The sequence below is a fragment of the Mya arenaria genome, chromosome 1, assembly GCF_026914265.1.
Source record: "Mya arenaria isolate MELC-2E11 chromosome 1, ASM2691426v1".
Lineage (NCBI taxonomy): Eukaryota > Metazoa > Mollusca > Bivalvia > Myida > Myidae > Mya > Mya arenaria.
The window spans coordinates 973,402-986,766 of NC_069122.1; the positions used below are offsets into that span (position 1 = coordinate 973,402).

General features: G+C 34.9%; 1 protein-coding gene across 1 annotated transcript; it reads left to right on the forward strand.

Moving 5' to 3' along the window:
- The first annotated feature begins 707 nt into the window (after positions 1–707).
- LOC128234967 (uncharacterized) lies at positions 708–1,514 on the forward strand. Its single transcript, XM_052949626.1, has one exon. The coding sequence runs from the start codon at positions 708–710 to the stop codon at positions 1,512–1,514; it is 807 nt and encodes a 268-aa protein (XP_052805586.1).
- The last annotated feature ends 11,851 nt before the right edge of the window (positions 1,515–13,365 follow it).

A 13,365-nucleotide genomic window follows, 5' to 3' on the forward strand; every position in this document is an offset into this window, starting at 1 on the left:
GCCCCTAAGATGTTTCGGCCCTGCCATTTCGTCCCCTTAATTAAAATGACTCGAGACGTTTCGGCCCCTTAGTGATTTTCAACAGAGACATTTCGGCCCCTTAATTTTATTTTATTTTTTATCTTGAGTATAAAGTAAAACATTGTAGGTCGTCTTATAAATGTAAATGAGATCTGTAAATAAGTTGTAAATAACATATTTAAATTTACAAATAGACAAATATGCATGAAAAACAATGATATGACTGACATAAAAAAAAAATCTAAATAACTATTTTTAATGATTTTTAATATAAAATGTTAGAAAATCTAAGAAAGTTTATTTGTTATAATTGTTATTTTGTGCGCATGGGTGTAAAATGGCGGTTGGAAAATTCGAGCAGTGATAAAAAATGGATTTCTTTTTTTTGTTTTATGAAGGATATAATTATTTAAACTAGCTGAAGTGTAACTCTATGGACTTATTAAGCACTTTTAATGACAAGGAAACGAAAAAAATCAAAAACTTCGCCAGGAGAACAACGACAAGAGACTCCAAGTAAAAGGCGGGAACAAAAACGAAAACAAACAATGGACATTATCAATGATAAAAGCAATGACAAAGGTCAGAGTAGTAACAGTGGTATTACAAATAGCCAATATCAACTACCGCAGACCCCACAGGCACAGTATTGCAGCCCGGGTTACATGTACCCCCAAAATATGAGCATGGCCGCAAGCCCATACCCGGTCTGGGGATCGCTGACCCCTGGGGTAACAAACAGCGGACAGGCAACGCCCAATTCACCAGGGTCAGTGAACAACGACCTAGTTACTATGATAATTAAGCGATTAGATAGTATGGATAGTAAACTTGCTCGCCTAGATTCCATACAGTCTAGTGTAAACACTATAAATACCAGAATACAAAGCATGGATACCAAGATCAATGATCTTGAGAGCAAGGTGCGTGACATCGAGCGGAGTCGCGAATTTGACAGCCAAACCTTATCCGAAATAAGTAAACAACATAAAGACTTAGACAGCTTTACCCAAAAAATGAAAAAGTTTGAAGAGGAGCATAGGGTAACAGAGAATACCCTGAAATCTGAGATATTAGATCTCAAATGCCGCAGTATGCGTGACAATTTATTGTTCCACAAAATACCTGAGGAAAAAGATGAAATCTGCGAGCAAAAGATACTACAGTTTATTCAAGAAAAGCTTAAAATAGACAATGTTACAGAAGTAATACGACTGCAGAGAGCGCATCGGATCGGTCCCTACCAAGGTGATAAGACCCGGCCGTTTGTGGCCAAGTTCTCCGACTTCCCTGATCGTGAGAAAGTTCGTCGGGCGGCGAAGGAATTTAAAGGAACACAGTACGGGATCTCGGAACAGTTTCCTAAGCAGGTTGTGGAGCAGCGCCGGAAACTGGTTCCCATCATGCTCCAGGCCCGGAAGGACGGCAAAGAGGCTTTTATTAAGGTCGATAAGCTATTTATCAACAACCATCTCTACCGCGGACCCTGTTAGGAAGTGTGTGAGAATGTTTTTAAGTGCCTCTCCTGGAACATAGAAGGACTCACTCCTCAGAAAAAGTCGTCGAAAGATTTTGTTGATCTCATCTGTGAGTATGACATAATATGCCTGAGTGAGTCGTGGACAAATAAGAACTCAATTATTGACATAAAAGGATATTCAAACCCTATTCATTCTTACCGTAAATACCAACATCGAAGAGCGAAACGGTCAAGTGGAGGCCTAATTGTATATATTAAAGATAATATTAGAAATGGAGTTAAACTTGTACAAAATTCAACAGACTGCATTATTTGGGTTAAACTAGATAAGAATTTTTTCCATATTGATGATGATGTATATATTTGCTTTACTTATATTGCTCCGGAGTCATCGCCGGTCCACAATATGTATAGTGTTGATGTTTTCACACAGCTAGAACAAGAAATTATATTGTTAAGTCAGCGTGGGAAAATATTTTTGTCGGGTGACTTTAATAGCCGTACTGGTAGTAAAGGCGATTTCATTCAATTTGATCGTAGTATTGATGACAATGACGTAATTACTATAGATACTCCCACGCCTCGCACCTCGCGAGATATGACTTCTAATCGTTTTGGCGATTTTTTACTTGACCTTTGTAAGGCAACCAATCTGCGAATAGTTAACGGTCGATGGCCGGGAGACCGTGGGAATTTTACCTGTATGACCCATAACGGGGCTAGTGTCGTTGATTATTTATTGACACATCATGATAATTTCAATCTGCTTGACAATTTCTCAGTGGGTGATTTTAATACGTTTTCGAATCATGCACCATTGACGTTTTCATTCAAGGTAAATACAGTACACAGGGATCCGAGTAGCAGCAATACTAAAAATAAATATTATAAATTTGATATAAAGTATAAAGACGCTTTTGTGAGTGATATTTTAAATAATATAGACAATTTGGTATTTGATTTAAATTCTGAAATTAGCGGGGAGGGGGATGTAGATAGATTGACTTCGATTTTTACTAAATATATATGTGATAAAGGAAATAAGTATTTTCAAAAAAAAATCTCAAACGCCAGTCTTTTATTTCCAAGACGGAAAAGTTAAACAGGATTGGTTTGATGCTGAATGTAAACGCAAATATGACGTGTATAAAAACGTTGTATGCCAATTTAACCTTACATTTTCGGATACTGATCGAATTTCGCTGTATGTGGCAAAAAAGATTATAAGTATCAGTGTCGGAGGTCAAAAAATTCATTTAACTTTACACGTAGTCGTAAAATGAACGATTTAAGAAGGAAGTCTCCGAGGGAGTTTTGGAAAATATTTAAAAACGGGAAAAAAGCAAATAATGGTGATACTATTTCTAATGAGGAATTTCAAACTTTCTTCAGTAATCTTATGTCAGGTGGTGATTTCAGAGGCGAGGAAGAATATAATGATTTTATTGGGGAATTTGATTCTGGTTTAGACCATAACTCTACGTTCGAGTCATTAGATGTGCCTATTTCAGATGATGAAATTTTGAAAGCTATCAAGAAGTTAGGTTCGAATAAGGCTATTGACAACGTTTTATATGAGTATTTTAAGGTATCAGTACCACACATTATTAGACCATTGAATTCCTTTTTTAATCATATATTGAACACGAAATCGTTCCCTCGATCATGGGCAACTGGTGTTGTTATTCCAATCTACAAAAAGGGAAACCAATCAGACCCTAACAATTACAGGGGGATAACTCTTACTAGCTGTTTTTCAAAATTATTTACTATCGTACTAAATGAAAGGCTGAAATTGTGGGCTGAAGAAAATAGTATTTTCACAGATGCTCAGTTTGGTTTTAAAAATAAGTATAGTACGGTTGATCCTGTCTTTATTTTGCACTCGTTGATTCAAAAACAGTTTGAAAGAAAAAAGAAGCTGTTTTGCTGTTTTATTGGTTATAAAAAAGCTTATGATTGCATTGATAGAAGTAGGCTTTGGTATAAGTTTATAAAATTGGGAATCGACGGTAAAATTTTGTCCATTGTTCGATCTATGTATAGCGAGGTGAAACTTTGTGTTAAACACCTGGGAACATTGTCAGATTTTTTCAACAGTAACCTTGGCTTATTTCAAGGGGAGATAGCCTCTCCGATATTTTTCTCACTTTTCTTGAACGATATTGAAATGCATTTGCAAGAAAATATAAATGACGGCATTACTGTCGACCATATTTCAATACATCTACTGTTATTTGCAGACGATGCTGTTATTATTTCAGAGACAAAGGATGGTTTGCAGAACTCTTTAAAAAGTTTATATTCATATTGTCGCAAATGGAACCTCACGGTTAACATTGATAAAACTAAGGTTATGGTGTTTAGGAAAGGTGGTAGGTTGGGCAATAATGATAAATGGTTGTATAATAATCAGGAAGTTGAAATTGTTGGTTCTTTTAATTATCTAGGTGTTGTTTTTACCAGTGGCGGTTCTTTTATTCAAGCTGCAAAAACACTTGCAGGAAAGGGGTTGCGATCACTGCACGCACTTATGGGGCTGGTTCGTAATATTAAAGTTCTAATTAATATCATGTTTAATCTCTTCGACTCTTATGTGTTATCTGTTTTAAACTACGGCTCTGAAGTGTGGGGTTATATGAATGCGGAAGTCTCAGAGAGAGTACATAAGAAATTTTGTAAATGGGTGTTAAATGTTAAACAATCCACTAACACTTTGGCCTTGTATGGAGAGTTGGGTAGGTTCCCATTGTACATAGAACGTCATATTAGAATGGTGAAATACTTCTCCACTCAGTAAAGCAAGAAAACTGTATTTTAAATGCTATATTACTTGATCAAATTTATAATGTAGATAACAACGTGTCAACCAAGAGCTGGGTGTCAAGAGTTCGTGACATCCTTCAATCATCTGGTCTTAATGAAGTATGGCTTTATCCTGGTTCTGTGAAAATTGAATGTTTTGTGCCTGTGCTTCGGAGTAGACTTCGAGATATTTATATTAGTAATTGGAGATCTGGGTTAGATTTATCCTCTGCTCTAGATGTATACCGTGAAATTAAAACTAGTTTTGAACAATCAGCGTATCTCAGTCTGGTAGAAAATACAAAATATAGAAATGTTTTGGCTAAATTACGTCTTTCTTCGCATAAATTAAATATAGAGATAGGTCGACATAATAAAATTCCTAGACATGAAAGAAAATGCACATTGTGTATTTTAAATGAGATTGAGGACGAATTCCATTTTGTTCTTAAATGCCCTGTGTATGCAGACCTTAGACGCCAGTATATTCCTTAGTACTTTTATACTCATATTAGTTTGATGAAATATATTTTATTGATGCAAAGTAGTAATAAAATACTCATTAGAAAATTAGCAATGTATTGTGATAAGGCGTTCAAACTTCGTGATTCGTTGATATAAAGTATGTGTCATGGATGTTTTCTATCTTATTTTTGATAGGGTAAAAACTCATATTGGGTTGGTGTATTGTCCTTATGTTTTGTTATTTCGGTACATGTTTGCATTATTTTCCTGGTCCTTACGATGAAATCAAATATACTTTCAGTACCTATTATACGCAGTCATATGCGGCTATATACATAACCAATGCATGTTACTGTTTGATCAATCTTAAATAATGTCCGACAGTATGTAATATTCAATTAAAAATTATATCATATGATATTTATTCATTCTCACATGTATATCCCAGAAACAATCAAATCAAATGTATTTAGCGTATAATATGCTATGTGTTAAAATTGTTGCATGCCATATATATATATATATATATATATATATATATATATATATATATATATATATATATGTGTATTTTTGTTTGTATATGCTATTATGACGATAAGCTTGTTATGCTCAAGTCTAATAAATATTCTGTTCTGTTCTGTTCTGTTAATTATTAATTGATCATTAAAGACATCAAAGAAAAATTGTCTTTAAACCATGCGTTCTTTGCAAGGCAAACTGTAAGTGTTGTGGGTGTGAAAAAGACATTCAAAAACGTGTGAATGAATAATTGTCTTTAATTTGTTAATGTTATTTACAGTTGATTAAAGAAGATTTGAGTAATATAAACAACGTAAGTATATATATTAAATTGTTTCTAAAAGTGGGTACCATTTGTTTTAAACGTGTTGCTGTGCTACTGTTAAATTTTCGTGTATTGGACCTTATAAACGCGTTGTTGTGCTACTTTTATTTTATTGTGTAATGAAATGGATTTTTATTAACAATTATAATGTCTGATTCTGATTTGTGTATTGAGTGTGATAAGGTTGTGAAGCCACTGCAACATGCCATCACCTGCGATGTATGTGACCGTTGGCAGCATAGAGTCTGCGATACAGGTAGGTGCAAGTAATATGTTTTATAGACACAAAAACGTATAGAAATGTATAACACTTTCCCATAACTCATGTAATTTAGATTAAAATGCACGTACCGCCAAAGGTATATCAAAGCTGTTGTCATTGACACACACACACACACACATTGACTTTTTATTTTGTCACGGTAACATATCGTTACAACAGACATGTAATAACATATACAGGCAACTGGGTAAACAACATGACGGAAAATAACAATTGAGGTAATTTTACCACCGGGTACAGTGACAAATCGCTAACAGGCATGATTAAGGAAATCAATGTAATACAAAGTTGTACAGCTTAAAATTTGGCATGTATACTAACAGATCTGTTGTAAAAACAAGTCCCTTAAACTCGGGATATTTTATGAATGGAAATTCGCCTCGTTTCGTTGGCTAACGGTACAAAAAGCACGTGCAGAAAATGGTCTGACTTGTGATTCCCTAGTATAAAATTTTTGCTATGTTTCTTTGTTATGTTTATTGTATCATAAACAGTAGTGTTTAAACATAATTCTGTATATCCATAGGACAGACGCGATGTACATATTTGTGTTCCTTTTGTGTTGTATGTACCACGCAGCATGAACCTTGCGGTATATAACACCGATATCATTACCTTTTCATATTATACCTGAATAATGTTTGTTTTATGGATATGAATTGCAAACAGGTGACAATTATTATTATTATTATTAGACCAGATTTGTTGAGCGCCCTTTTCATAAAAAATACGTTCAAGGGCGCTTTACAATTAAACATGTGACATATCGCAGATATGTGGAAATCACCAAAAGTGACATATTTTAACATATTAAACCAATTCAAGTGAAACTCATATGTTGTCAAAAAAAACACACATACATAAAGTGTCTAAAATGCTATATGCAATAAAATCAGCATAAAAAAAAAGTAAAATAAGAATAAGAAATCAACAACATGAAACCAAATATATATATATACATATATATATATATACATATACAGTTACTGTAGTTCTGTATCGTAAAAATAAGTAGGGATAAAAACAGCCACAGTTGTTATCTATACGTTGTAGGAAGTTTTGAAAAGTTGTGTTTTGAGAGCTCTTTTGAATGAATTAAGTGATGATTCTTTTCTGAGAGTGTCCGGGAGAGAATTCCATAGTTTTGCGGCAGCAACTTTGAAACTCCTATCACCGTAAGAGACCAGTCGACATTTTTGTGGCACAAGGGTGGTTGCTGCACTTGCTGATCTCAGGTTTCTAGTTGGCACGTAAACCTCTACTAAGTCGCTCATGTAAACCGGTGACTGACCATGCAAAGTCTTGAAAGTTTGAATGATAATTTTATATTTAATTCTATCTTGTATTTGAAGCCAGTGAAGGTCTTTAAGGATTGGTGTTATGTGTTCAAAACGGCTTGTTTTCGTAATGATACGTGCAGCTGTGTTTTGAACAATTTGCAGTTTGTTCGTTGTTGATTTCGGCACGCCATACAAGAGAGCATTGCAATAATCTAACCGTGATGTCACAAGCGAGTTTATGAGAGTCTTGGTGGCATCAGCGGTCAAATATGGCCGAATGTGACCGATCTGTCGTATCTGACCATAGCATGTTCGAGTCACCGAATTAACATGCTGGTCCATGTGCATGTTCGAATCAAGCGTAACACCAAGGTTTCGAACAGTTTTTGATGGTTTTATGCTCGTATCGCCAATTTCCAGTTCTAGATTTTCAACAAGTTTGGAGTGTTTTTGACTTGAAAAAATAATTAATTCAGTTTTGTCTGCATTCAATTTTAACATGTTTGAATTCATCCATGATATGATTTCTTTTAGGCAACAACTTGATAGTTCTACATATATTCTACAACAAATATGCATTTTAAAAAGAGTAAAACAATATATCCGTAATAAGAGTGAAATAATATTCTGTTCGACAACTTGATAGTTCTACATATATTCTACAACAAATATGCATTTTAAAAAGAGTAAAACAATATATCTGTAATATTAGAGTGAAATAATATTCTGTTTGAGGTGCGAAGAGATAATCGGTATTATTCTGTAAGTGTGAGAATTAGCGGCTGGGAAAGTCGGAACAATCCTTGTAGACGTATTTATAAGCTTGTAAACACAAAGTGTCACAATTCCAACGCCTGATACCTCTGTGGAATGTGACAATTCGCCATAAGACCGTATGTCTAAAAACACCTTTTAAGCCAGTATGGTTTTGCATACGTATTCAATATAAGATGAATAATAGTTTTTTTCATCCTTACCTGATTAGAATATAAATTACTGAATTTCATAAAAATTAAAATGTATAACTTTCTTTCCATGTGTTTGTTTATTTATTATTAAATTGTAGTTAATAAGAAGATGTACTGTATAATAGTTCTTATAAAATATCTGTTCTCTTCTGTTCAATCATTATCCATCAATATCCATCTTAAAAGGCATCTCCAGAGAAGATTACTTCAAAGCCAGGAAAGAGTTAACCACAGTACAGTTCGTCTGCAAGCCCTGTAATGTTACGAGGGACGGTTTGGTACCTATTGATGTAAGTATAAAATTAAAAAAACCGTCACTATTTATATATATTAATAGTATGAATTTATAAGGAATATATATTTTATATGTGTTCGTATGCCTTTGTTATTTATTTTCAGTACCAGTACGCGATGTTCTCAGTGTGACGTCAGATGCAACCTACATCGTAGGCCCCAGCCTCAACGACAGTCGCGAGCAGCTATTCGATGTAACCAGAGATGGACCTGTTGACACAACTGTAATCCATGAAAGGTAAATTTAAGTTAAGACACATGAACACTTCTCTATCATTGTATCAGAATGAATGGCTGTTAAACATTTTTTATGCAACACTAATCTTGTACTTACATTCCATCTCAATTACTTACAATGTAGGTCGATCGGAGAGCCGATGCTGTCGTGCAACGTCGTTGACGAGGCCGAAGTAGAGTACGAGGTCGTCGAAGAGGGTTCCAACCGGAAGCGACAGAAGCTGGTGTCATCGGATGGGTTTTCGTACTGTGTCAAGGTATGTTCATAGGATATTGCAGGCGAATATAGCATTTGTATTATTGAAAAGCTCAGAAATAAGTGCGTGCAGACATTCCCTTTTCATATTTCAGAGAGAGACCGATTCCAGTAGGCAGTGGAGATGCAGCATCAGACGAAAAGACATGTCTTGCTATGCGTCGGTTAATCAGCGGGGTGAGGTTTTATCAGCGGGGTGAGGTTTTTTCAAGGGGCGCTAAGGAGCACTGTCACCCGGCTGACCCACTCATAAAGAAGCGGGTCTTACTAACCAGAGATGTAAGTGAAAGTATAAAAAGCAATATTCAATTTCGAAAAACGCATAAATATATATGTGAGACGATGTCTATTTTGAAACTGAAATGTTTTCAGGTGAGACAGGAAGCACTGCGAGACGTTCACGCTCCCGCTGGGAGCATCGTCGAAGGAAACATGGTAGGCGTTTTCAAGGACGGTGAATTCAACATACCGCGTCCCTCCAACTTGCTGAGACGGGTCAACCGATCGCGCCAGAAAGTCCGCCCGAAAGATCCCACGTCTCTGGACTTTGAGGTATATAACAAGTCAATATATTTCGATATTTATATAAAAATAATTGTGATATCGTTACAGGTCGACACTGACTACCCGCAGGATGTATATAAGGTATATAACAGGTCAATATATTTTGATGAATACATGAACAGAATGTAAACATAATTGTAATATCGTTACAGGTCGACACTGACTACCTGCAGGAGTCTTTTTTCATCGGTGATGTGAGGGTCGGCGACGAACGTCATCTGATGTTCTCCACCCCTAGTCAACTACAGTTTCTGGGACAGGCGCGACGATGGTACCTTGACGGCACCTTCAGGGTCGTCAACAGACCATTCACACAACTTTGGTCCGTGCACGCCTTCCTGCAGCAAGGCGAGTCGGTGAAGCAAGTTCCACTGCTATACGTGCTAATGTCGAAGCGCAGGAAGCAGGATTATGTAGCTGTAAGTAAATCAGATAATAAATGCAATACCATTTTAAAATATCTACGTAAATATAATTATTATTAATAACAAAATATAATGAAATATACGTTTTGACCAAAATGGGGAGGTTTTATACCATGGAACGTTTTTGACCTTCGTACATTTCAATAATACAATTTAATAATGATGTTTGATAACTGCAGGTGTTGCAGAAACTGATCGAGATAATGGAAGAGGCACCGAAAGTCGAAGGTTTTGTGATGGATTTTGAAGCAGGTAAGGATATAGCAAAATGAAAAAATAACAATTCATCATGGTAAAATTGAATATCACAATATATATATATATATATATATATCATACAATATGTTTCCTTTCAGGTCTATGGCAGGCCCTCCGCTCCGTTTTCCCGGGTACCCAGCTGAAGGGATGCGCATTTCATTGGTGCCAGGCTGTTCTGCGCCACGTCCAGCACCTGGGGCTAAAGGCAACTTTAAAGCGGAGAGAGGGAGCCCACCAGCTCATCAGGAAGCTGTTGGCGCTTCCATTTCTTCCAGGACAACACATAGAGCGCGCCTTCATCAAGCTTAAAGACCGGGCAGAGGGGAGTTCGAACCAGATGAAGGAACTCTTCACGTACGTTGAAGATCAGTGGATGGAGAGCTCCCTCTGGAGCACCACTGAGTGATCTGTGTACCTACAGACGATACGAACCAACAATGACACCGAAGGTAAATACAAAATTGTTGTAAATATTTATTTATTATATTCCCCGTATCATTTCCGGTAATAGCATTCACTAAAAATAGAAAATCAGTAGTATATAAATGAGGGGAGTAATCTTCCAACGGAGGAATTGGCTCCGACGGAATGAGGGGAGCGGTCTTCCATGTTTGCTATCGTATAAACATAATACATGGTGTATGGGAAGTTACTGGTAGAGTGGAATATATCTAGGTGTATACAAGAGTGACGTGTTTGACTTCATTGTTGTTTAGTTCCAATGTATTTACTGTGGGTATAAATACAATATATAGTCTACGGGAAACAACTCGTACATACGAGCATAAGTGTATCTATATTTGTGGTCTTAAAATTAGCCCTTGTTTTTGATATTAAGCTTTATATACATGCTGCTGCAATTTTAATAATCTCAATCAAGTTTTAATGATATCTATTATCAAGAAAACTGAGTATTATCTGAATTTTCCCCATGTTTCAAGTAATGACTTGTATTATGAAATAAATTAAGGAGATAATGATATTGATATAGAAACTTAAATTAAGGGTGTTGTGACGAAATGGATAGGCATTCTATCCTGACAAAATCTATTTCAATTTTGTAGTAACGAAATGCTTAGTTTTACCAGTAAATATCTATGCATTCTTGTGTTTTTGTTTATGTGCTTATACATTTATATGTTTTTGAAAAGATTGTATTATTAATACAGCTCAAAACTAAACCTTGTTTTGGTTAAGTGTGTGTTAAGACATGACACACTTTTAAAAGTCTATTTGACCTACAATGAAAACGAATTCATTATGTGAAATTTCTCACGTTTTCAGTAATGGCTTTTTATTATGAAATTAATTTATGAAATAGTGACACTGACATTCAAATAATTGAGGGTGGTGTGGGAAAGACGCCCTACCCTTACAAATAAGAAATATATGTAAATTACGAGATTTTGTCCTTAGAAAGGCCCTTGGGAGGGGGCTAGACTCGCATTGTATACTGTGATGGTCCTTTACGATATAAGTAAACGAATTGACAATAATGCGAGTGTGTATAAGTTAACGTGAATGAAAATTGTTGTAGAACGATATTGTTTTTTATAGTATAAGGGAAACAACTGCTACACTACACGACGTGGAAATACGGAGAAGCGTTATTCTTCTTAATCACCGTTGCTGGGTTGCGTTAATACTTTAAATTAGTACTTGGTGTTGCTAATTCCTGATCGTTTGTTTATATTTAAAGGCTAGGTTTATAAAGACACTTTTTTTGTAGCTAAATGCTCATTCGATGTAAGACCAGTACTCGCTTCACAAACCGAAACGACATAAAATGTAAGAAAGCGAGTTGCTTCTGCACATAGGGGAAACAAATTATACGAGTAAATGCGTAGTTTTGTAGGGAATAGTTATTTCTCTTTGATCAACTGGATACGCTTTTTTAACAGTTGGTTTCCTGCCTATTACCGAATACCATTGATGAAAGCCGGGACAAAAATCGTACATGACTATATCTGGTCGAGCTATTTGTTACAAGAGCTTTTTTCACATTTTACTCGTCCATCTAGTTGTAAATGAGGAAAGTCGAGCACTGTTTTTTTTTTAACTATGATTGTTTAAAATGGAATGCAGATTATATACGGACTAGTACTACTAGTTGTATTTTAATAAAGAACAAAAAAAACACCTTGAATTTTCTTTGTAAGACATAACACATGTACAAAGTCGATGCTTTTACGATATAATGTTAAATGCTAACATTTGGCTATTTAAATGATCAATTATAGGTTCTATAGCTGCTTGATTTATATGTATTATTAGTAGTTCATGTCGGAGTTTCACTTTCAGTTTTAGTAGAGTTAATGGTGTCCTGGATAGCATTATAGCGCTCTCCTTTTCCCGTAGGAAATTGCTTTTAAAGGAAAAGTTTTACACAATTTCAAAGTTATATATTTTTCATTTTGTATTTTTTTTTGCAACTCTTTGTAAAGTACAAGAAGTAGACAACAGACTACAAGAAGTGCACAACACACTACAAGAAGTGGGCAACAGGTGTGTTTTAAATATTTTATTAGGAATATACTTGTAAGAAATATAACAACTTTTCAAACTTATAACTGTAAACAAACAAAAAACATTCTCGTGTGTGTAAAATTTTGTATAAAAAAATACCCTTTTATACCAGATAATACTTTTATTGGTAGATAACTAACAAAATGAATGTGGTTGATTTTAGAATTATTGAAACTATTTACATAAGTAAATGATATAAAATGTACACGATGACACTATGAGGTAAAATATATATGACATGCAAAAATATATGAGGTAGTATATGAGGTTTTATGAGGTTATATACGAGGTAATACATGTGGTTATATGAGGTAATATATGAAGCAGAATATATATGAAGCAGAATATATAAGATAAACAACAGTTTAAAACGTACAATAATTAATTTACAATCACAAAAGATGAAATAAATGAAATGTGATTTTATTGCAGTATGAAGAAGAAAATAGCCTGTGGGTTTTCTCCGGTATGTACACAAAAAATGTTATATTAAAAATAGAATTTCAACCCTTTTCGAGCAGAGAAAATCTGTGACACCGCGTATGACAACTAACTTGAATTGAGCTTATTATCGTTTTATTTTTGATAAATAAATATGTTGCGTGTATTAATGTAATATTGTATTTAAGTTACGAAATAACTTTTTAAATTTAATA

Bases quoted from the DNA above. Each gene is read 5' to 3' on its own strand.
- LOC128234967 (XM_052949626.1), top strand. From the start codon at position 708: ATGGCCGCAAGCCCATACCCGGTCTGGGGATCGCTGACCCCTGGGGTA.